This window comes from Sturnus vulgaris, chromosome 8 (assembly GCF_052056855.1).
Source record: "Sturnus vulgaris isolate bStuVul1 chromosome 8, bStuVul1.hap1, whole genome shotgun sequence".
Lineage (NCBI taxonomy): Eukaryota > Metazoa > Chordata > Aves > Passeriformes > Sturnidae > Sturnus > Sturnus vulgaris.
In genome coordinates, this window is record NC_142250.1 from 25,443,659 (window position 1) to 25,468,327 (window position 24,669).

General features: G+C 55.7%; 1 protein-coding gene across 2 annotated transcripts in view; it reads right to left on the reverse strand.

The window, feature by feature from the left end:
• Positions 1-47: 47 nt before the first annotated feature.
• The window catches only part of SEMA4G (semaphorin 4G), a 28,932-nt gene continuing 4,310 nt past the window's right edge, over positions 48-24,669 (reverse strand). The window contains exons 2-17 of one of the 2 annotated variants that reach the window (XM_088169262.1): positions 8,500-8,737; positions 7,197-7,345; positions 6,597-6,659; positions 6,419-6,517; positions 5,160-5,253; positions 4,833-4,946; positions 4,468-4,634; positions 4,152-4,321; positions 3,844-3,988; positions 3,546-3,768; positions 3,344-3,459; positions 2,869-3,020; positions 2,601-2,662; positions 1,252-2,504; positions 919-1,039; positions 48-836 (exon numbers count right to left, since the gene is read on the reverse strand). In XM_088169262.1, coding sequence (XP_088025388.1) covers positions 1,663-2,504; positions 2,601-2,662; positions 2,869-3,020; positions 3,344-3,459; positions 3,546-3,768; positions 3,844-3,988; positions 4,152-4,321; positions 4,468-4,634; positions 4,833-4,946; positions 5,160-5,253; positions 6,419-6,517; positions 6,597-6,659; positions 7,197-7,345; positions 8,500-8,623 — 2,520 coding nt within the window. In that variant the 5' untranslated portion in view covers positions 8,624-8,737 and the 3' untranslated portion in view covers positions 48-836; positions 919-1,039; positions 1,252-1,662. Of the gene's footprint in view, positions 837-918; positions 1,040-1,251; positions 2,520-2,600; positions 2,663-2,868; positions 3,021-3,343; positions 3,460-3,545; positions 3,769-3,843; positions 3,989-4,151; positions 4,322-4,467; positions 4,635-4,832; positions 4,947-5,159; positions 5,254-6,418; positions 6,518-6,596; positions 6,660-7,196; positions 7,346-8,499; positions 8,738-24,669 lie in introns of both variants that reach the window. The other variant, XM_014883799.2, reaches the window with a different exon arrangement.

Consider the following 24,669-nt stretch of genomic DNA (forward strand, 5'->3'; position numbering starts at 1 on the left):
CTCTGCCTCCATTTCTCCTGCCTTTAGAGGGACACTGCTACACCATGTCCAGACAGAGCCATTTTTATTGCTGGGGGGAATGTGGAGCTGTGCATGAGGATTGCCAGACACAGAGTGATGCCCTTTCTTGGGGGGGTTGGGGGTGGCTCACACCCCTTTCTTGCAGCAAAAACAAGGGCTGGGGCAGGGTGGCAGAGTGTGCAACTCTTGCCTTTTCCTGCTAAGCCTCACTCTCCTGGAATAGGAGGCCTGAGCTGTAGCTCATGAGGGACCCTGGGGGCTGTCACCCCTCTCTCCTGTTTCCCCTGCAGGGCTGAGCCCTTGACAATGTCCTGATCACGGAGATGCAAGCAAAGAACATTAGAGAGGATGTGGACCCCCACAGGTCTATCCCTCCCCAGCTTCTCCAGTGTCACCACACTGTCCCTGGAGCATGAGATGCTTTCGTCACCCCCATCTCACGTTCCCCCAGGAGGTGGCAGAAGCAGAAACGGTTGGGAGTATTTAGGGACCATAGCTGCTTCTGGAAAGTGCCATGAAGAGCAGAAGGCTCCAGAGGGAGGCAGGACCTTGTCCAAGGTTCTTCTTCCTCACTGTATGAGGACACTTCCCTGCCCATGCGTTTTCTCACAATTGACAGGGCTGTGCCTGAACTCCAGTTCACCAACAGTACTGCACAGGAGGGCAGAAACACATTGTGCCTGGAGCCACAGGGGCACTGCAGACATCAGGGACATGTGGGTGCTTCGTTGGTCCCTTGTCACACTGTAGGGCACGGTGGTGGCTGCCAGTCCTGCTGCCAGTGCATCTTGCTGCCTGCTGCTGCATCCAGTGCCCTGGAGAAAGGGAGCAGAGCCCTGTCAGGGTTGGAGTCCCTGGGGGTACCACCTCCCTAGGGCACCCAGCCCCATATTTCACCTGTGGCCTCTTCGCAGTGGGCACATGCCCCTTTCACCAGCTGCTCCAGGGTATTCAGGACATCAGCTCCTCGCCCTATCTCTTGTCCCTCGCCAAACCATCCTCTCCCAGAGAGGAAACCCTGAGGGGGCAGACATGGGACAGCGGGCAGGAGCTGGAAGCCACCAAGACCACCCCTCACAATGTGAGATGTGTCCAGGGCCCCTCTCCTGCCTGAAGGCTGGCAGCTGGGGGAAAACCTGCCAGCCCTACATTGAGAAGGGATCCTGTTCCCTGTGAGAGGCACAGGCACAGTATGTCAGTCCTCAGCCCCCCTCCATGCTCTTCACCCACCTCTCAGCAGCTATCCAGCTCCTGTGTGCCAAGGAACGCCCAGCAGGGCTGGCCAAGTCTACACATCCACAACAGCGTCTCTCTCACGCCTGGATGAACAGACAAAAACTCTCCCCTTCCCATGGTGTCCACCTTCAGCCAGGTGCCAGCTCCTGTCTCCAGCTCGTGGCCACCGTCAGTGAGTTTTTATACATAAATAGAGCTCCAAATTTAAATAATTTTTCTTTTTTTTTCTGTACAGCAAGTCTCAAAAGTGAGTGAAAAGCCAAAGGAATGATCAAGCCTGGGCCCGGCCCAGCTCTGCTGTCAAGGAGGTAGTTTTGCCTGAGTCTTGTAACACTGCTGGCAAAGGGTGGGAGAAGGGGCTGGAGGGGAGGAGAGTCCCAAGGGCAGGACCCCCCTCCCCAGCCCCTACACGGAGCTCTCGTCCAGCTTTTCCACCAGTTGTGTGTGTTTCCGCTTCTCCAGAATTTTGCTGAGCTCCTCGGTGAAGGATGCATTGTAGAGTGGGGAGGCCAGTGGCTCCTCCTGCTGCTGGAGCAACATGTAGCTGTTGCCGTTCATCTTGCGGAGGACATTGGGCAGAGCCCCCACACCATTGGTGAGCTCGGCTGGCAGCGGGGGTGGCAGTGGGGGCACAGCAACTGGCAGCTCCTTGACTGGGGAGGTGGCAGCTGTGGGTGCCTCGCCAGGGATGATCCGCAGGCAGCCATCAGGGTAGGTGAGCTCTTCCTCCTCCTCCTCCCGGGGTCCCTTGCGCAGGCAGTTGGCCGAGACGGTCTGCAGCTCCACGCTGGCTGGCCGTGGCTCCCCGAGCACATACTTGCCCTTGCGCTTCTCCAGGCAGGACATGTACAGGAGGATGATGCTGAGCACGGTGCAGAGCACCACCAAGGTGACGATGGCGGAAATGTAAGCCACCTTCATGTCATTGGTCGCCTGGCTGGCAGCATGGGGTGATGGGACAGCTGTAGGGCTGCGGGGTAGCTCGGGCAGCACGGTGAGGCTGTAGGTAGCCAACAGTGTCCGGAGCCCCTGCTCCTCCCCGTAGCAGCGGTACTCGCCGCTGTGCTGGGGCAGCGTGTCCGTCACCAGCAGCCCATCCACCCCCACACGCAGCCGGTCCTGCCCCGTGCCCAGCACTTCACTGCCGTTCAGCAGCCACACGGCTCGGGCCAGGTTGGAGCGCTGGTCACAGGGCAGCAGCACATCGTCCCCCTGCAGCACCGTCCGGTTCTTCCAGGGCAGGGAGCCTGTGGGGATACGCACTGCCTTACACCTCTCCCAGCCATTCTAAAGGATGCTGGACACCAGCATACCCGTGGTCCTGAGAAGCAGCAGAGACTCACCTCGTCCAGAGATGCTCCGGCATCCCTTGTTGCCACTTTGAATGTCCTGCACCAGCCCTGTCCTGCAAAGCATGGGGAGCTCAGCCATACAGCTTTGGCTGAGCCCACCCTTACAGGGGTCACAGCCACCAGGAGACCCACTGTCACATGCCAGACCTTTGGGGTTGGCTGTGGGGTGACCGTGCCACGGGGTGATGTGAAACAGCATGGAATGGGGCAAGTGGAAGGTTCATGGGGACCCGTTTGGGGACGGGCAACCCATCCCTACCTGTCTGTGGTGGCGATGGTGCGGCATGCCCTGCTATCCCAGGCACAATAGGGGTCCCGGGAAAGGATGCAGTCATAGCAGGAGGTATACCTGGCACAGGAGGCCAGGGGCACCTGGACAATGCCACTGGCTGCCCCCACATACAGGCATCTCTGCAGGGGAAAAGGCTGGCTCAGTATGGATCTGGCATGATGCTGCTGGGCTGTGGAGTGCCCCATGGTGCCCAGAGATCCTCCCAAGCCTCACAGCACAGCTCTCCCCTCATGGGTGTGCACAAGAAGGGCCCCCAGCCCCCAGTCAGTGCTGATGGCCAGGCTGCTTTGCTTCCCCAGGCTACTCACCTGGGCTCCAGCACATATCCCGAGCTAGAGTGACCCAGGAGTCATGGCCCCCAACCCCCCAAACAGCACAATGGCAGCTTCACAGCACAAATATGCCCCGTGTGTGGTGTCCCCGTACTTGTTCCACCCCTCACCTGGATGTGAGAGATCACCAGGCTCTCCACAGGCTGCAGGTCCCTGAACACCTGCACCTCCTCCACAATGTGGATGCCGGAGTTCACCACCACAGCCTTGTGGATCCAGCCATCCCCTGGAGAGCATAATAGGGAATTCAGGAGGGAATGTGAGGTGTGCCCTTTGCCCAGCAGAGGCCTGTCAAACTCATCTCACACTCACCTGTCCCCATGAAGAGCACATCGTAGGAGCGGCCATCCAGGGCCTGCACCCTGTCTACAGCCAGCTGGCTGTACGCCACATTCTTCTTCACCAGGAGCGGCTCCCCACCAGCTGGCTTCACCTCCTCAAACATGAGCGGGTGCAGCTTGACAAAGTCCAGGACACTGTTGGGCAGGTCCTGCGAGGAGTTGTAGCCCTTCTTGCGGGAGTGGTCCGTGATGCACTGCCCAGGGGAAACGGGTCAGAGAGGAAGGCAGCTGCCCCATGCCCCCCCTGCTCTGCACTGCTAGGCACTTACGGAGCCGGGCCGGGGCTCGGGCACTGCACCGTCATAGCGGGACCATTTGCGAGCCCAGTCCTGGTACTCCATGTAGGGGCCATCGAAGGCACGCTGCACCGCTGAGATATCGTAGCGGCACACGGCCGAGGCCTCCATGGTCCTCCTGAGGAGCAGAACCTGACCTAAGCCTGGGCAGATACATGAGTGCTCCCAATGAATGCACCCCCAAGTGCTCAGCATCTGCCTGGGCATCCCCTTGAGCATCTCTGGCTGCCCTGGTACTGCAGACTTTTAGCCACAATCATTTTTGCTGCTGCCCCACTCACCACTGTGCTGAGAGTGTGAAGGTGGCATAGAAGACAGTGCTGGCCCAGCCACCTCCATCCAAGCTGGAGACACTGCGCAGCACCTCGTAGTAGGGGATGTAGCAGACCAGGCGTGCCTTCATGAAGGACGTCCACTTGCGCTGCAGAATCTTCTTCCCCCCCACATCGCTCTGGGAGGGTGCAGAGGGAATTTCTGCACAGGCTGGATGGGTGTTCATTCCCATCTGCCTGTGCCTCAGTCTTTGCACAGGTGGAGGCATGCTGTCTGCCCCAACAGGAGCAGTGCTTGGCTCCCTGTGGCTGGGAACATGCCTACCTTGCAGACACGGGCCACCCGGGCCACTCGGGCCACCTGACTCTTGTCAAAGAAGGATGTGGTCTCCTCTCCTGCCCGCTCCATGAAGAAGTAGTAGATTTTATCATCATCACCCACAGGGCTGTCCTTGCTCTCCCGGACCAGCACAGAAGTCACAAACTCAGCATCTGGGGACACAGAGCAAGAGGTGGTGACTGGAGAATCCCAACACAGAAGGGAAAATCCCTCTCTGCCTCAGTTCCTTCTCATAGCAAACCACACAGGACTCCAGAGCCACCCCCCACACCTGCCCCACATTCTCCAGGGCAATGCACAGTGTCCCATGATGCCAGCCATAAGATGAGGGTGGGATGGTGACATCTCACCATTCAGCCAGTGCAGCGGGGACTCCTCCGTTTTCAGTGGCCGCTGGTGCAGGTTCCTCCGAATGTCAGGGAGGCTCCGAAACTCATAGCGTGTTGCTGTGTACAAACCTCCATCTGTGCAGAGCAGGTGCCCATCAGCATGGCCTGCAGCCTGAGGACAGCCTCACAGGCCACCAGCATCCCCATGCCCCAGACAGACAAGTGTTTTGTTTTGCTAAGGCCTCTGCACATGGAACCCACCCCCTGGCACCCCCTGGACGGGTCTTGGGGATGGAGGCATGGTCAGTGGCCATATGTCCCCACCAGCCCTGGAAAGGTGCTGCTTACCCACAATGAGGCCGGTGTAGCCACGGGCAGGGTCATATGGGCACTTCTCCTTGCCTTCCTCAAAGTGGGACGGCAACATGAACCTGTTGGCATCCTTGAGGGGACAGAGAATCAGGTTAGACAGGAGGGGACAGACCCACCTCACCTGCCAGCCTCAGGCTCTCTGCAGAGGCTGCTAGCAGGGACAAAGTGATGCCCATAGCCATGCCCTTGTCCAAGTAGAACAACCCCCCCCCTGGCACCGCCCCCCAGCTGGTCAGAAACCACACAGCCAACCACAGCCCCCAGCCAAGAGTGGCTAGAGGGCTCTGAGAGGAAGGGGAGCCCCAGCTGGGCATTGCATGCGCACTGGGCAGAAGCCAACCAGTGCAGCCAATATTCCCAGACAGTGCCTGGTTGGCAGACCTTGCTCACTCAGCCTGGGGTCCCCCCAGGTGCTGTCCGTGTCATGGCAGGAGTTACTTTCTTTGGGGTTTGCAGTTCAAAGCATGTCAAATAATGATGGAGCCTTCTAGCTTCACAGCTCCTCCCCTTAATTTCCAGTGCATGCAATGGCCAAACCGGACCAGCAGCACAGCCATGGGAACAGGCACAGCCTCTCCAGGGCTCCCTAGCCACACTGCAGACATGGTCCCGGGGCTCCTTTGCCCCCCAGCTAAGGAGGGGAGGTGGGCAAAAGGTAATTGAGTCTCCATTGACTCAAGGAACTACTGAAAGCGGGTCAAAGTCCCACTGCCAGTAAAACAAGGCTGGTCTTGGACATTCTGACATGAGTCACAGCCATGTGGGGACTTAGACTGGTACAGGAAATTCCTGGGGAGGGGCTGTTGAGTCAGTCCTGCCCCTGTCGCTCTTCCCTGGGCATGCATACCACCTGCCATCAGCCACTCTGCAGCCCCTCCTCTGGGAGGGAATTCTGCAACAGTAGGCACTGGAGACCAGGTCCAGAGCTGATGCATCCCATCCTGCTGAGCCCACATGTGTCTGTCATGGCACTGGTCCATCCCCAGCCTGCTTGCTTGGGATCAGGGTCCGACTCCAGTGCTGGGGTGGGAATTTTTGGCATTATGGTGACCACAAACCTACTCACCCCAGCTTGGGAGTCACTCACCCCCAACGTGAGCCAGGGAGGGGCAGGGACAGCAGCAGAAAGGGAGTGGGGCGGTGCATTGAGATGGTGGGAGAGGACAGGGGCAGCAGCTCTCCGGGGTGACACAGTGGCAGGGGACAGGTGGCAGCTGTGGGTGAGCCGTACTCACAATGGCAGCGCAGAGCGGGTGGAAGGCGTAGGTCCCACAGGCGTAGAGGTGGGTGCTGTTCAGCCGCTGCAGGAACCGCACGTGGTTGAAGCACTCGGTCTGCGGAGGGGGAGGGCAGGCGTTAGGAGCCAGGAAAAGCAGAGGCAGCCCCTCCCTGGCACCCACCCAGCGGCTCTACCTTGTTGTTTTTGCCCTTCTGCAGACAGTCCATCTGCTTCTCCGGGGAGGCTTCCCAGTGGATCTGCAAGGGGAAGAGAGACTGCTACTGCATGACCCCCATTGCTGCATGGTCCTCTGTCACTGCAAGTTCCAGCTTTCCTCAGAGCCATCAGAGACAATAAAATCCCTATTTATTTAGGAAGGGATGGTTGCTCAGAGCACAAGATGGCACCCTGCATACATCCCACCAGCCTGGGCCAAGAGTGGCCCCATAGCCCAACCAGTGGGCAGACATCCCAGAGCACTGCAGGCACCTGGAGGATTTCGGGATATCCTTCCCTGGGGGAGCAAGAGAGTGTGATTCCCTCCCTGTTCCTCATTCTGCTGGGGCGTCCCTAAAGCAGACAGCTCTGAGCTTGGGCATGTCTCCCACGCTGTCCCCATGCTGCCTGGCTGGGGAGAAGGACCAGGTGTCCACAGGGGACGTGGGGACAGACTGAGACGTCACCTCCAGGCAAGACCTGAGACGGTTAAGCAGGGATAGAGTGGCCACGATTTGGACAGGGATCGGGCAGTGTGGGACAGGAGAGGACAAGCAGCAGCCAGAGGCCGGGCTCACCGTGTGGTGGGAGCCGTCGGCCACGTCACTGGAGTTGAGGGCGAAGATGGCTCCCCTGGCGCCCACGTAGAGGATGCCCCGGTCGTCCTCCAGCAGCAGGGTGCTGTAGTTGAGGGTGTGTGTGTTGAAACGCCGGACTCCTGACAGCTCTGCAAAGGGAACAGGGGGCTGAGAGGGACCCTGGGGCAGGCACAGTGTGAGCCACTGGGAAAAAACAGGAGAATGGAGCTGGAAGTGGGTGGGATGGCTCTCACTGAGGTTATCAGGCAGACAGTGCTGAGTGACAGCAGTTACAGCAGGAGGAAAGGAAGGGAGGAGGTTTGGTAGAAGGCAAAAGGCACTAATTGGGCTCAGGCTCACAGAGGGAATTTCTCTCCACTAATTAAAGCACAGCTCAGGGGTGGGAGCTGCAATGACTGTGCTGGACACAGACCTGCTATGTTGTTTGGGAAACTGCTGAAGAAAGCAGAAACATGCCAGCAGTGACCCTGGCTCTGAACTGAACCCAGCCAGCCCAAAGGTAAGGATAAAAAAACCTGAACCAAAACTTTGATACAAGAGGAATGATTCTGCAGTGAGGCTGAGTGCTCCTGCCGACCAAGCCAATGAAATCACCCAGTTTGGGGTGCTGAGAAGTGAGGCAGGACTCAGCCGTGGCCAGAGGGACTAGCAGGAAGTGAAAATTCTGTGAGGCTCAGGACCCTGTAGGCAGCTGGGAAAGGAATGATTCCCTACCTTTCCCAAAAAAGAGGCATTGCCTGGAGACAAAAGGGCACCCCAGCTGGTAATGAAACGCTCCCACCATCAATTGCTGAGTTGAGCCTCACTCATGAGGTCAATGATGCCATGTGGATCCCCAAGGGACTATGACACTGTTGGGCTCACTGACCCCACAGAGGCTGCAGATCAAGAGCCCAGTGGCAATTAGAGAAAAACATGGAAGAAAGTTTCCTGCTGACTATTTGGGCCATGAGATCCTAGCCCAGGTATGATGCCCAGATCCAGACATTCTCCAAGGGTTGCTGGGAGGGCCAGGGGTTGGTCAGAGCTGGCTCCCTGTACATCCTTGTCCCCCTCTAGCTTTTGGGGAGATGATTTTGCCATGCTTGCTTCTTTGAGGCACCCAGTACCAGACAGCCATGTGGGCTCTGATTTCTGGAGCACAGGGGATCAGAGGCTCCCATGTAGACACCCTCCCTGCTCCAGGGGGGTGGCAAAGACTAGATGCAGTCACAATGCATCAAGGCCAGTGCCAGCAAAATCCCAAATCTCACTGCCACCACCAGGACCCGCACGCCCTTACCATCAAAGGTGATTGTCATCCTGGGGGTGGCATCCAGGTCGGTGGCAGAGCGCCGTGATGAGTAGCCCACGGCTGCCGCTGCCATGAAGAGAGTTGTCAGGAGATGTGCCTGACCTCCGCTCATCTTCCTGCTCTCTCGGCAAGGGCGGCCGCCTCAGCCGCTGCCGCCGGGCCGGCGCAGCCAATCCTCGGCACGGCCTCTCCAACTCTCTGGGACAGGGCTGGCCACCAAACCCTCCTGAAACACAGAGCACCGGGTCAGACACTGCTGCTGTCCCAGCACCTCACAAGCAAGCAGGCTTGGGAAGGAGCCAGCTGCATACATGCATGGATGCTTGACCCGGCACAGCCTCAGACCAGGGATGGCTTCAGGGAAAAACAAACCCTCATTTGCTAAAGGGGAAACTAAGGAATAGCACAAGGCATGGAGCCTGCAGCCATCACAGAGCATGGAGGGGAGTTTGAGCACAGTGACCTTCTGCAGATCCCCCTGAGTCAGCAACCATTCTGTCACAGCAGGGAGCTGCTTGCTGAGCACTTGGAGGTACATTTTCCTCCATGTCTTCTCTGGGTTCATCCCTCACTCACTCCTAGCCTTCTGCTCCTGCAGATTCCCCTGACTGAAGGATGTGTTTCAGCAGAGCCAGCTGATCCCCCATTGCGTTTCACACCCAAAAAGCAGACACATTTTTCCCTCAAAAGCAGAGAAAGGGGCTCAGGGCCAAGCCCCTCTGTTGCTCTCTTGGCTCACTGGGGGTACTCCAAGACCCACTCCCCAGAGTGGTGGCAGCAGGAATGACGGCAGTAAGAGTCCTGGGGAGCCCAAACCTTCTCCTTCCCAAAAGCCCAGTTGACCATGACCTGATGTGCAAGATATTTGCCCCCAGTTTTGTCCTCCCCTGAAATGATGGGACTCCAGAGGACTGAGGCACTGGGAAGGATGCTTCAAGCACACAGGGACACAAGGTGAAGGAAAATCCATACAGGAAGTGCTTGGAATCTTTGGCAAGTCTTTTCAAGCAGAAACAATTTTTTCCCCCAGTGTTTTTCCACGAGACTTCACTTTCTCTTTCATCCCAAGCTGCCTTGAAGCTCCACATCTACTTTGGCTCTCACTTTCATGCATTCGAACCCAAACAAATAACCCCCACCTCTCCCAGCTGCACTGAGTAAAGCCACTAACTCATCTTGCAGGAATTAAGGAGGAAAAACTGGGTATGTCTGATCCAGAGAGCTGCCCGTAAGTAACCATGTATTTGCTTAGAAGTTTATAAATATATATATATACATCCATATATATATATAAAACAAATACCTGACCCTGTAGAGAAGCTGCTCAAACACGCTCACTGCAGACAATTTCCCTGAAGCAAATACTTTGCAGAGTCCCAGGAAGAGGGGAGGTAAAAAACAAAGCAAAAAGGACTTTGGGACTGAAAAGGAGAAGCAAGGAGCTGGATGTGAATTCAGCCACAGTTCTGGAGCTTGCATCAAAGTGCTGGTTCCTTCGAGGGGTTTCAGACACAAACCTCACACCTGCACTGGCTGCTGCCCTAGAGCATTCCGGGAACGAGGCAGATGGGAAATGTTTCTCCCTGATGCTCCACTGTCCCCCAGGTTCCAGACCAGCACAGAGTACCCAAGAGCATCCAACCCTGGGTGCAGGCAGGGTGCTGCATGCAGGACTTAGCTCCTTGGGGAGCAGATCCCAAGGCAAACTCACTCCATGTCCCTCCTGTTTCCAGGACAAGCCCTGTACAGACAGAGGGTCTGCCCATGAATGACAGCACAGCAATGCAAGGCAGGTGAGTGCAGATGGATATCAAGAAGAAAGAATTTGCTTTGGTGCACCATGTCTAGCAGGAGCCAAACCCACTAAGCTTTGGGCAAAGCGGTGGGGTCACACCTGGAGCATCAAAGCACCCTGGCCAGTCCTATGCTGACAGCTCTCCATCCTGCCAGTGGCAGCAGGGCCACTCTGGAAGTTACAGGGAATACCCTTCCCCAAGACTCCACATGGGGACACCAGTCTGGAATCATGCACAAGCCACAAGAGCTGCTGCACCTGGGATGGGAAAGCAGAGTGGAGGATAAACCTCCTTACGACAAAGCAAACAATGATCTCTCATAAATGAGTAACAGCCCCACGTCCTCACTTTATCTCCCCTGAACAAACAAGCCCTGAACTTTGCCTGAGGCTTGGTTCCTGACGTGCCGGGGACCGGAGCCGAGCCGGGAGCGCGGCCGGGCAGGGATGGTGTTTATCACAGGGCCGGCACGCTGCTGCGAGCCAGCCCCAGCTAACATTGAACCATCATTGAGCCAGTACAGGGGGGAAACAAAAATAAATCAGACTTGAGAGGAGGCTGTGCAGGGCTCCTGGCTGGGCAGGGGGGAGCAGCCTCCCATGACGTCAGGGCAGGGCTCTTCTGCTTTTTCCTGGGAAGCAGCTACACCCATTTCCAAAGGCTCCTTTGCCTGAGATCAGATGTAACTTTGTCCTAAAGAACACTTAATCAGTTAAGCTGTTAGAGCCAGTTAATATTTTACTCAAAGAGAACGCTGTTCCAAGCTTCCCTTTTGTTTTTATTTTCTAGTTTTTATTTTTCATACCTAGGGTGGGGGAGAAAAAGCAAGAAGGAACTGAAACAATCCTTGGCTCTCCTAAGGTCAATATGCTGGTCTGCAGTCGCACCAAACACCTCCAAACCCATCACTTCCCCCTTGTCAAGGTGCAAGTTTTAAGCTCAGGGTGAAGCCAAGGGCTCAGGCAGGAAGCAGACGAGGTCTGTGGGACTCACCAGCACTTCAACGAGAAATGGAAAAAAGCTGGGAATGGAAATGCCACAGTCTTCTCTGGGGGAGGGAAACAAAAAGGGGAGAGGAAGAGGCTGAAAAGCAGCAGCAGCTCTAAGGAAACTAGGAGTTTAAGAGAAAAACTGCCCAGAAAAGCCCATCCCATCCCCAGGAGTGAGCTTCCGAGTCCCTTGGCACCTCACCTACTTCCCAGCACGGGGGGGGCTGACATAGGACCTGATAGTCCAGCCTCAGCTCCCAGGCTGGTCGGTGATGCTGAAGAAGCAGGATGGTGGATGCAGGACCCAGCATCCACAGGGCTGATGGACACTCCGAGAGCAGTGAGGCCAGGAACCAGCTGCTCTACTCACAACGTGTAACATCCACAGAGGCAAAAGCTCACCCTTTTACCACTGGCTATCAGTGCTCCTATGGGCTTCAGCCACAGCTGCCAGTATGGAGCAAGGCCCAGGTACGGTCTCTCACAAGTGGGATGTGTTTGCTGGTCCCTGGGGAGCACAGGAAAGCAGTGGGGCAGCAGAGGCGTGCAGGCGTGGGTGAGTGAGCAGGGTCAGGTCTGACTGGGTTTACTGGGTCACGACGGAAGCTGTGTGAGCATGACTGTGCTGGCCTCAGCCTCCCACCGGCACAGCACACCCAAACGGGCTGGCCCAGTCGGCACCTCCTTAAAATCCCCATGACCAGCGTCTCTGGAGGAGCAAAAAGCTTTTGATGAGTGAATTTCGCATTCTCACCAGCCTGGATCTGGCCAAAGAAACTGGCCAGAGAAACGAGCCGAAGTTGCCATACACCTCAACAGCCACTGCAACGGGACATTCTGTGGGCACAGGAGCCCCTTCCCACTGCCCCACGGTCCTCAAAGTCACAAGGCAGCACAAGCACAGCACCTGGGAGCACAAGCTGTTTGCAAGCTGCAGTGCAGGGAAGCTGTGCTGTCTGTGGGGCTGGCAAACATGGAGAGACCACAGATGGGGTCTTACAGGCCCCACGGTTGTTTCCTCATCAGCATGGCTAAAAATTATGCCAGCTTTTTAATTTTAAAGGAACTCAGGAGAAGGAATGGAAGTGGTGTGTAGGAGCAGCATTTCTCCAGCTTACCCTCAGCATCCATTCTGCCGTGCTCCTGATGGCAGGACAGGTTTGCAGAGTGGAATAAGACACTTCCCCATCTCACCCCTCCCTAGACAGATTGTAGTTGTCTCACCAAGATCTAGTAAAGCCTAAGCAGGCTCACATAGTGGCTGCTGGACATTCCTCCTCTCTCATGGGCTGTTTGCCTTGGCATCACAGACTACTACAGGCAAGCACTGCCAGTTTCCCAGTGGGAAACAGGGATTTCCAGTGAGTCTTCTCTGGGTTACAGAGCTGCAAAACAGCCTTAACAAAATTCCCATTATGGACTGCACCAGAAGACAATTGCACTTTGCTTTTTTATGGCAGCCCAGACTGGGCACTCCAAACCCCACGCAGCTGATTCCACTCTACTCAGTGGAGCCAAACCTGGCACATCCCCCTGCAGCCACTCGCATTCTCGCTGTCACTGAACTGTTCTACCCTCCAGAAGACCCACTCAAGTTGCCCTCAGGTTCAGCTGAAACAGCCTGACCCTTTCCCAGCGCGGGCTGGGGGAAAGGCACCTGCCCCAGGGGATGAGGTGGGGAGAGCTCCCGGCTCCCAGGCGTGGGAACAGCCAATAAGTTATGGGAAAGGAGCCATCCAGGGATGGGAGACAAGCCTGGCCCCAGCCTGGATGCGAGCGCAGTGCATTTTGGGCCCCCCTTCCCTGGAGGCGGCAGACCTTGGGTGGGAAATCCTGCGAGATGTGGGAAGAGAAGCCGGGATGGAGGTTGCCAGGCAACTTTAATTCAGCCCTTGACGAACTTCCAGCACTTTGCTTCTGCTGCAGAGGCCAACCAGCAAATGATAAAGCATCAGATCTACCCCAGGCCCATAGTGTCCATCTGTCCATCCATTTGTTCGAGGAGTTTGCTCCTGGCCTCGTGCCCAAATTGCCCTGCAAGGACATGAGTCCCCCGTGGCAGCACCCCCAAAGGCCAGCCCAAAACAAGTCACTGTTCCCAGCACAGATTTGCAGGAGCAGGATTTGACCCATGGGACTGGGCTGGCGCTGCTCCACAGATATTTCTCAACTGGACAGAATTTTTGTCAACAACACAAGAAAAAAAATGCAAACTTGCCAAATGCCCTCCAGGAAGAGGGGATCCGTGCTGGGTCAGGGAGAGAAGGAGCACAGTGACCTCCTGGGAGCCCCTCCCTGGGTTTATTTTAGTTGCTTTCTTTAAACAAAACCATGCTTGACCCTGAGGTGCTTCAGCAGACACACATTAGAGCTTCCGCTATTCAGGAAGCAGATGTACTTCTCCTTTACCCAAATTTGGGATTTAGGCACAGAGAAGGGGAGGAAAAGCTGCAACATCAGCTCTTCTCACAGAGTATCCTGCCCTGCTCCCAAAGCAAAGCCCCCACACAGGGCACAGCCATCATGGAGCCAGGGAGGCTCCTGCAGGCCATGGGAACAGGCTCTGAATTCCCACAGCACAGTCCCCACCAGCCACCAGCAGAGCTCAGCATATCCAGCAGAGAGCACCCAGCTCTGATGCCAGAAATGTCACAGCAGGGAGGAGACATGAGAAGTAGCAAAGTGATGGATGGGAGAGCAAGTAGGGACAGCTGGGGATGTGGGCCAATTTAAGGGGCACCAGTGCTGGAGGGAGCCAAACATCCATGGAAAGACAAGCTGAGCAGTCAGCAATAAAACTAACAACAGCCCAGTTCCTGACAGATTTGCTCCCCCAGCACCATGCCTTTATGGCCATTCCCCTGCTGCATTCCTGTGGGGAACACTGCTTACTCCACAAGGTGCAGAGATACATGGTGTCCCCCCTGCACAGCTGCAGGGATCAGGGTGTGTTAGCTTCTCCCAAGCTCCCTGTTTTCACTAATCTCACAAGAACTCGTTCCTCTCCTCCATCAGGTCAGGTCTGATGTGGAGCAGGAGGTTCAAAGGGGCTGCCAGGCAGCAACAGAACTCAGTGCCAAGTCTCCATGAGATCTCTCCAGCCATTCCCATCCAAACCCACCCAAAAAAGTCCGACTGAGAAAACACGGAAAGCTGCTCTACCCTGTGCCATGGCTGCCAGGCACAGGGACAGCTCTGCTCCAGCTGCTCATGACATGACGCAAGCAGACAGCAAGACCACAGTGTCCACGACAGCAGGAGAGATCACTCCTCCACTGCCCATCCTAATGGAAAACCCACCAACACCGTCTGTTAGTTGAAACAGTTCCCTGCCTGATCCAGAGGCCTTGCCAGGAGATGGCCTGGAAGAGTGCAAGGAGGGGAGGCTGAAGGGCAAACCCTTGCAGTTCAGTGGTTGGACCAAGAGCACCAAAGGATGCCACAGACAGCTCAGAAGCCCTGGACAGGGCAGCAAAACTCCCCTCACAGGAACAATTCCTTGCATGCTGGAGGCCATTAGCTCTTGCAGGACAGCAGTGAGGACATTTCTTCCCTCTCACATAGCACATATCTCCCCTTTGGGAACACCATAGCAGCAACCCTGAGTTGACCCTAGAGCCTGGGAGCATCTGAGAGTACAGCAGGGACTCGTGCAACAACCGGGAAGTGAAACCGGACGGTGCCGAGGCTTGGTGGCCTCGCTCTGACTTCACCCGCACCCCTCCAACCCAGGACATGGGGGAGGCAGAACGCAGCCATCGAGCCCTGGGATAAGGGATGCAGATCCCTGGGGCTCCCACCTCCTCCATGATTAGGAAGAGGCAAGCTTGGTGTTAGCAACATCAGCTCCAAACCCCAACATGCTCCCTCCTTTTTTCATTTGCAGCGTGAGAAGCTTCACCGCTGGCCAGCAGCCCCTCGGCAGAGGGGCTCGACAGACGAACACAGACAGCCTTCCACATCACAGCAAATTCTCCCAGCAAGGGGGCGTCTGCATGCGAATGGCTCAGCACTGGATGCGATCTGCAATTCAGCCTTCAAAAGCTTTGTGGCTGAAGCACATTGTCTCCTCAGCAGAAGCAGCAAAATTATTGTAGAATTAAATTCCCAGGAATTAGAAAGAAAACAATAAAAAAAATTCCCAACCCTAAATGTAGAAAGACATCTCAAAACCAGCAGATTTTGGGGCTTTTAAAAGCATCTGAATCCATTTGCCCGTCCCTGTGGCTCACTGTGTTTCATTTCACTGGGCTCATACAATGCAAGACACGAAATTAACTTGGGTGTTTGTTTAGAGCCGGTTTGTCTTCCAGTTACTTTCCAAAGCCAGGTTTGAGTTTCAAAGATGTTTCTTGGCAGTGCCTGGGGTTTTCACCGTCGGGACGGTGCAGGGCTTTCCCAAGGGGAAACAGAGGCTCAGAAATCACACACAACCTGGGGTCTCCTTGGAAGCAGGGGCAAGAGGTGGAGCACAACCCAACTTGTCTGCAGTGAACATGGGGCTTTCTGCTGCAAGCTTATTCCTCTCCCTTTTATTTATTCCAAAGATAAACTGTTTTCTTTTCCAAAGTCCAGCAAAACCAGATGACGGGAGCAGTTTCATGGCTTCCAGTTTCAACATCTTCTTGTTTCTTTTGCTTTCCCTCCAACAAAGCCTCAATTTGGGGTCAAACCCAATTTTGATATTCCACTTTGCATTCAAAACTGCACAGCACAAGCAGTAACATCTGGCCTTTCCCACAGTTGTTTGCATACCGCCAACTTTGCTGCCCCAAAATCAGATCCCCACATTATTTACATGGGCTGGGCTTTGCAACAGGCAAACAGTCGCCCTCCATCAGGTAATGGAGGTGGGATTGTACCTGGAAGGATTTTTTAAGCAACAAGAAAAGCAGAACCCAGAGCACACCCTGAATCACAAAGCTGCATCCCAGCCCCCGCACGGGTCATTCACTTGGTGCCTGAAACCCTCAGCCTCCTTCATCTCTGAACAGCAGAGCTCAGGCCCCAGGAGGAAAGAGGGGTGGATTTGGTGATGACCTTGCTATGGCAGAGCCCTCATGCTTGTAAATCACGAGGAGCAGGTGGCACAGCCAGCCAGGGAGGAATGGAGATAGCAGCATTTCCTCCTGAAGCACCAGCCAGGTAGGGAGCTCTCACCTTTGAACAGGTACCCACCCAGCAGCACTGCCAGAAGGGGTACATAAAATCACTCCTCCCTTCCGTGAGGCAGCAGGTCCCCAGGACAGGCCCCCTCTCACAAAACCACCCATCACATGAGCTGCTTCCCAACAAGTCTCGTCAAGATGCCAAGCAGAGCCGGCGGGCAAGTGCAGGGAAATTCCCCACACGCGGCCAGGCGAGGCTGGCACCGCGTCTCCACTGCAGCCAGAGCTGCCCTCTTGCACGGGGTGCCCGCAGAGGCCCCCTCACCAGCCTTGCTAAGCACACCTGGATGCTTCTTCCTGGCACATGATCTGCAGATTTGCTGAATAAACCTCCCAGCTCCGCTGCATTCCTGGTGGGTAAAGTGGTGAAATGTTCAAATACATGCTGGAAAAGGCTGTGGGGGGGAGAAAAAAGCCTCATCTGGAGGAGCTGAAAGGGCGGTTGGGATTTGGGGTTTTTTTTCCCCTCAGGTTGCAACACAAAAACAAAGTCCTGATAGGGATCTCTCCTGCTGGGGGCAGCTCCCTGCCCCTCATCCCTCTGGGCAGAGCAAGCCTGGCCAAGCCGAGATGAAGCACAGACCTGTCCTGCAGGGCACACACGCAGCATCTGCGGCTGCCATGGTCACCCTGCCCAGGTTCGGGGCTCAGGTTGGGGAGGCCCCAACCAGCGCTTGCCGCAGAGGGAAGCAAAGCAGCCGGAGCCCGCAGGGGCAGGCCGACTAGCACCAAAAATGCCGCTGTTGTTATTAATAATTTCCCTGCATCTGAGCAGAGCTGCACTCCTCATCCATTTTGGGAAGCCTCTTTGTCTTAGGAGACTGGTTTTTTTGGCACTTAAAGAGCCTTTTCATGGTTTCCCCTCCCACTTCATGCTCTTGATTTAAAGCCCAGGCACAAGTCACTGGCCCACCTGGTCACTGACGGAGAGAGAAAAAAGAGCCCCAAATTCCAGTGCTGCAGGTACTTTCTACCTTTGGATTGGCATGAAGATGCAGAGAAGCCCCCAGCACAGCCTGGTCTGCTTTGCCTAGGGGCCATCTGCAGCCCCCACAGCAATACATCCTAAAGAGATGAATGTCGAGGAGTCAAGGCTCAGACAAGCCACATTCCATGACCACCCCCTCATTTCCAAAGGGAAGGAGATGGGGGCAGGGATTGCACTGCACCACCTGCATCGGTTTAGTACCTCATCCCAGATCATCATGGGGATGATCTGGAACACCAGCTAACCCTAGGTAATGCTCAGTCTTCCCAAACACCCCCAGCAGTTCTCATCCCTACAGACCCCTGATCCCCCCAGCCTGCTGGGGAAGGAGTGAGCTGTATCCAGCCCTCCTTGCCCAGAGCTGGTGCCCTGTCTGTCCACAACTCCTATCATTGTGTTCCCTCACACCCCCAGCATGTTTCCCCGTCGCTCCTACCCATGTCCCCCAGACCCACCTCACCCCACACCCTAAACCTGTCCCCAAAGAAAGCTCCTGCACTGCCACCAGATCCAGTATATCCCACCTCCCCTCCTGTTCATCATCCCCAAATCCTCACCTGCATCAGACGTACCCTGAACCCCTCTCCACACTGCTTCCAAGGTTCTGTCCTCTTGTTTCCCCCAATACTATTCCCTGAATTTCAACTACAGCAGGTCAGAGCCCTGCTCCTCTTTCTCTGGACATTTCCTTTGATTAGCACCCACACCCAGCACCCTAGATCCTGGCTGTGGACTTAGCACCCGGATCCAGCACCGGAGCAGATAGAACTAGCATTCCAAATCCTGTTTATGGTCCCGGACCAAGACCCGGCATTCCAGATCAAACAACCTAACCCTGCCTGTGGATTCAGCACCCGGACCCAGCACCCCAAACCCTGCCTGCAGACCCAGACCCGACCCTGAGCCAGCACCCCAGGACCCACCAAGCGATTCGACACCCGCACCCAGCACTCAGATCCTGCCCGTGGGCTGAGCACGCAGCCCCAGCCGTGTGCACGCAGTACCCGCACGACCCAGCTTCCCGGATCGTGCCCGCGGCGCCCAAACCCAGCACCCCCCTGGCCTGCGGACCCGCGCCCGCCCCGGCTCGGCTGGAGCTGCTCGCGTCCCCCCGGTACTTGCCTGGTGCGGTGAGGAGGCGCGGCAGGGAAGGGAAGGGCAGGGTACGGCTCGGCTGGGCTCGGCTCGGCTGAGCTCGGCAGCGCAGCCCGGCGTGCGCGGCCCGAGCCGAGCTCCGCATCGCCTCCTGCAGGCAGCGCCTGCCCGGCCCGAGAGGAGGAGGAGGAGGAAGAGGAGGAGGAGGGGAGCGGAGCAGAGCCGCCCCTGCCTGCTTCGCGGGGAAGCAGGTGGCAGCATGTCCCCCGGCAGGGTCGCGGCAGGCAGGGATGGGATCCCAACACGTAGGATGGGCCAGGGGCTTGTTCAGCACAGGAGGTTTGGGTGATGCAGCGCCTAGAAGGCCCGTGTGAATGCCCTTTGCAAAGTCAGGGAGGCAAAGGGCTGGTATTGTGGACTTGTGGCTATAAAAAAGCGTGGCTGAACACGGATAAGTGTCATCCTCCTCTGTCAGCACAGCAAGCACATGGTACCAGTACCATCATGCCATAACCCCCAGTCAGAGCTACCAGTGTCAGCACAGCACAGCTCCACACCATGGTGCCCACTAAGGTTTCTTGCTCCTCAATCACCCCAGCATCCTGCACTGCACCCCTGAGTCAGGCACTGTTCCCCATCTTCGCTCTCAGCACATCTCACTATTCACACATGGTGGAAGGTTGTTTGGAAACACAGGCAGGTAATGGTTTCTCTGGGGCCCTTTGTGGAGCCTTTTTATCCTGGGTGGCTTCTGCAGCTCCGCCCCATGTGAAGGAGCTGCCAGGTCCAGGCCTGTGTTTGCTTTCCTTTCATAAGCTTCCAGCACCTGGCCAGCCCTCCCTCCTCACCCCTCACAGCAGCAGCAGGCCTCCCGAAAGCAAAACTCTGAGCCAACACTGTGTGTAATCAGCAGGTTGGATCTAGGGCAGTTGGAAATCAGCTGGAGGTGGGGAAATGCTGTACCTGTGTACACTGGAGTACAGCTCTCAGAGCTGGCAGGGTGGCCGGGTGATGCCAGCCCATGGTTACAAAGCCACGTGGTGCCCAGTCCCAGCACCATCACCTCTGGATGCCAGTTCATCCCCTCCACTCCACCCCAACCCCACACCCTGCAGACCTGGAACCAGACCCATAGAGCATAGGGTTGAACAGGTTGTGAGCAGGTTGTGTTACAGTTTCTGAGCATTGTCTGGGGATGAGGGTCAGCTCCAATTGAGATTCCACCTCCTTGTGGACCTTTAGGGTCATTAAAGGTGGCAGAACCAGGGTGTTCCTGGGGGGAGCCTGACTAACATGCCATTCTCAAGGCCTCTGTCTGCCAGGATCCTACCTCCTACAGATGCTGTAGGTGGGAGGGAGGGTAACAGGTTTGAATCCCCCCAGTCCTCACCCACCAATGGGTCTCAGCTGAGGAGGGACTCATTTAAGTGCTCTTGATGACAGGTGGCTCTGTCACCCTGGACACTCTCCAAGCAGCCACCACCCCTTCTCCCGGCGTGATATCCCAAGACCCGTTCCTTGTCCCCACTCTCAGAGAAGACTCTGCCCACCTCCTCGAGCACTCCCTGCCTTCCCACCCTCACCTCCTGTGTGTTCCAGAGGCTAATTACCATTTCCTCCTATCCTTGGGCAAAACCCCAGCGTCTCCTCCACGCCCACTTTGCCTCACCCCCCTGCCCACCCTGCGGAAGCGGGAGGCCCACGCACTGGGAGCCAGGCAGGGATGTTCTTGGCCAGCTTGTCTTACCTAGGTATGGGGTGTTCAGGTGCTGCAAGGCAGCTGGCCCTCCACATCCTCTCCAAACCCCATTCCCTACCTTAGCAGAGGCAAAGCTGGAGGCTGTGAGGCCAGTTATGGGGAGAACTGGTCCATGAGTGCTGAGGAAGGGGGTGCCAGGACTGGGACAGAGCTGCCTAAAACTCCCCCTTATCCAGGGCACTGTGCCCGTCCCATCCTGCAACAGCACTCCCTGCCTCCCACATGGCTGGAAGCCGAACCCAGCACAAATTGGAGCTTCGTTAGCTGCTGGCCTTGCAGTAGGATAATTAGTGCATGAGTGCAGAGCAAGCCGAACCTGGCGCGACCAGCGCTGCACTTTTACAGGCCCGAGCTTGCGAGGCTTTAATTAATTAACACGAGTCATTGGCAGCTGGAAACAGATCTATTTTCAGAGCTTTGCCTGCTCTGCTGCCCCCATGAGATTAACTGAAGGAATTTAAGGCTCCACGAGGTTGAAGGCCAGGGCCTTCCTCTTCTTTGCACAGTTTCCCCAAGAGTCAGAGCGGGTTCCAGGCAGCAGGAGCCCAAAGAGACCCAACCCTCTCCTGTACTTGCATCCCTCATATCCACAGATTGGTTCTGCCAAGCATGGAGGTCTGGCTCCTGCTTCAACCCTAGCCCAGAGCCAGGAAGGTGCTGGAAGGGGAATTTCCTACTGAGGCAGCACTAGAATCATAGAATCATTAAGGCTGGAAATTATCTCCAAGATCATTGAGTCCAACCTTTGGCCAAAGAACACCTGGACAACAAAACCACAACACTAAGTGCCATGTCCAGTCGATTTCTGAACATCTTCAGGGATGATGGCCCCACCACTTCCCTGGGCAGTCCATTTCAATACTTGACCACGCTTACAGAGAATAAATTCTTCATGATGCCCAAACTGAACCTCTGCTGGTGCAGCTTGAGGTAATTTCCTCTTGTCCTATCACTTGTATCTTGGGAGATGAGACCCTCATCTTGCTCCAGCCTCCCTTCAGGCAACTGTAGAGTGACATGGTCTCTCCAGAACATCCTTTTCTCCAGGTGAAATAACCCCAGCTCCATCATCTGCTCTTCATAGGATTTACAGCCCTACAACTCCTATCCCAGCCCAGGACTAGCCTAAAGCAGAGGACCCTTTGAGTCACGACATGGTGCCTTGGGAAAGCCCCCTTCCCAAAACCATGCCAGATTTTATCTGTAATAAAATATTCTTATCTATTACTCTTTCCCTGTTACTCCAAACTGCCTTTAGGAAAGGAAATGCTTTTGTGCTCTCATCACCAGCCCAGAGACTGGTTACTGTTTAATTTCTTCTTGTCACTGAAATACTGTGTCCCACAGAGAGAGGACCGCATGGAGCAGGCTCTGCCATGTCACAGCCCCACCACTCCAGCACACGGCAAAAACAGGCAGATGCCAACAGCCGGTGTTTTTAGGTTCACATGTTTCTGCCACACAATGGTGGTGAGTAGAAAAGCTCCCAGACAACCCCTTTCACCCTTCAGATGCCCAGGGAGCCAGGGCAAAGCCATGGCAGCTCTCATGTTTCACTTGGCACCACACCCCCATCCTAGCCAGCATCCCAAATGATGCGAGGAATTATAACAGGGCCACGGCACCGTGAAATATTGATGGGATTAGTGTGGATCAGCTCTCCCAGCACACATGCTGTGCTCACCCCGAGCCTGGGAGATGGCGACCTGCACACACTCAGGTTGCAGCTCAGTGCCCAGGATGGCAGCACTGCTAGGTGCTCCCTGCCAGAGACACTTCCCCAGCCACCACCAGCCTGCAGCCTTCCTGGAGGGACGTGCAGGCCCTCTCAGAGCAAGCACCCACATGATATAAGGTGCTTAATGCATGACACTGCTCTGCCTCAAGTGCCTCAAGGTCTGCTGGGGATGAACCATTGTCTGGCTTGGTTATAGCTTGGCACTAATTGTCACCCTGGGCCCCAAGGGACCCTCACCCTGTGTGCAGTCCCAAAACATGCCAGCCCCCAGCCTCCAGTCCTCTTGCCCCCTCTCAGGCTGATCCTGCACCGCCAAGACCTTAATAGATGTCCCACACACAGGGGTGTCCAGGGTGACTGTCAGAAGATCCCCACACTCCCCACTGCTGTATGTCCCCTCTCCCACTACTGGGAACGAGGTTTGGTCAGACAGGATTTCATTATGGATCATAGAGGTGTAAATACAAACAATTTAGCAGGATCAAATAGCAGCCAGGATTAAATTAAAAATACACTGGCACACCATGGGAGCAGCTTGTCACAAAGGGCTCTGTTTTGGGATTGCAGCACTTACAGGGAATTAGGGCCTATCAAACCCATGGGGTTGACCAGGATCCCCAGCCTTTGGTAGGAAACTGCTTCCTAAGGCAGGCCTGGCTTCTACTCAGCAGTACCTGCAGCCTGTCTTTCCCTTGCCCCAGGTAAGAAAAGTGAGATAAAACTCCAGATCTGGGATTTGGTTTGCCAGCCTCTGTGGTCCGAGAGGCAGCAGGCACCCAACCGTTTCAAGCTCCTCTCCAGTCTGGTTTAAAAACCAGCTGGGAGTTACAAAATCACCGTGCTCCAGCCGCTAGGGCTTTATGAAACCCACAAAGGAGTTGTGAAACTCAGGATAAGGCCATGCCAGCCCACACCGCAGTGAGAGGCTTGTTATAAAGTCAAAACCACCAGCGGAAAAACGGGTACTTTCCCCTTTTGACATGAGAAAGTAATAAGCAAAACAGCCTTTCTCCAGGCCCCTCCATCCCTCAGTTACGCTGTGGGACCTGCACTGCTGCTTTACCTGCCTCCATGGAAAAAAAGCCCAATGGGGAGCACACCAGCCCCACACCACGGGGGAGTCTCATTTTTCCAGCACCCACAACTTTATCAGTCTCCTTTGCCTACCGCAGGAGCAGCCCGCCCAGATTCCAGGCTGGCAGAGCTGCGTGAAGCGGAGGAACAGAAAAGACCCCATGGTGTTTCCTGGACTCCGACAGCAGCACTTGGAGCTTCCCAGCAGCTGAGTACACACTCACCAGGCTTGGCTTTGTTTTTTGAGAGCGTCATGGACTCGTCAAACCAAGCGTGATGCTCCACAGATTAGCCCCGGGAAAAAAAATATTCCAGTGGGCACAGAGCATGAAAGGCTTGGGAACCTCTTCCCTTCAAGTCATTGAGCAAACTTTCCAAACCACTGTTTCTTCAGGCTGAGAGCCAGCAGGGAAAATTACAATTGCAGAAGAATTTGTCTGAGAAAGTTACAAGGAGATGGAAAAAGGCAGGGGCAGACCAGAAGAGCCAGCCTGTGCTGCAGCCCCTTCAGCCCAAGGCTCAGCTTCAGGGAGGAATGGGACTTTTCCCCCCAGCTCAGTATAACACTGAGTTGCTGTCTCGACTTCCTGCAAGATCACATGCTGCATTTCTCCTCCCATAAATGCTTGGCAGTGGAAATTGGGATGTTCTGCCCAAGGCCATTTGTTGATGAAGGCTGCCAGGTGCCGGCAGCCCCAGCCGCAGAGCCAAGCACCGTGCCAGGGCAGATTTTCTCAAGGGAGAAGCAGCTGAGTCACAGCAGCCTCCGATACGTTCCCACAAGCCCGGCTGCAAGAGACGCACGGGAGTTCACGGAGGACAGGCGCTCACACAGGGAGCTGGCAGGTTTGGTTTGCTTGTCTGCAAACCTCTCTAAGCCAGCGGAAAGCATCTCCCTGGCTCAGGATCTGTCAGCAGTGTGCCCTCAGGGAAGGGCTGGTGAGACTGCGGGAGGGAGGCAGGGTCCTGACCTGCCTTTCAACCAGGCAGAGCTGCTTTGGGATGCTCCTGCAGCATTGGGGGGAAACGCCAGCAGGCACTGGAAGTTCCATTGGAAAATGGAGTTTTGAAGCTCATTGTGGGGTCTTGTCCCAGCTCTGGGGCAGGAGCAGGACAAAGGTGGCTGCAGGGAGGGAATAGACAGAGGCATGGCTCCAGGAGAAGTGACTTGCTGGGCTGGATGTGTACAACCCATCTGCCCACCATCCCAGCTCTCCCAGTAAAAGCAGGCAGGCTCCAGCCTGGCCAGGGAGCGCAGGGGTGTCTCTCTCTGTTTCTGCAGTGGGGCACAGACCCCTATGTTTTCCCCTGCGTGGCAGGTCAGGTCCCTGCCACACACTGCCTAGAGCAGTAACACAAATACTTGGGGTTACGTGAGGGATGGGATGAGACTGGTGGCTATTAAAAGCTGCCTTTTTGGTGAGCCAACCTGCACCCCCCCAGAGCTAAAGCCAGGAAGGTGTTATGGCCCCCAGCATCCACCCTCTTGGCCAAGCCACCATACAGAATCGATGTCCTCACGGCTCCACCTTTTTCTCTCTGTATCACTGT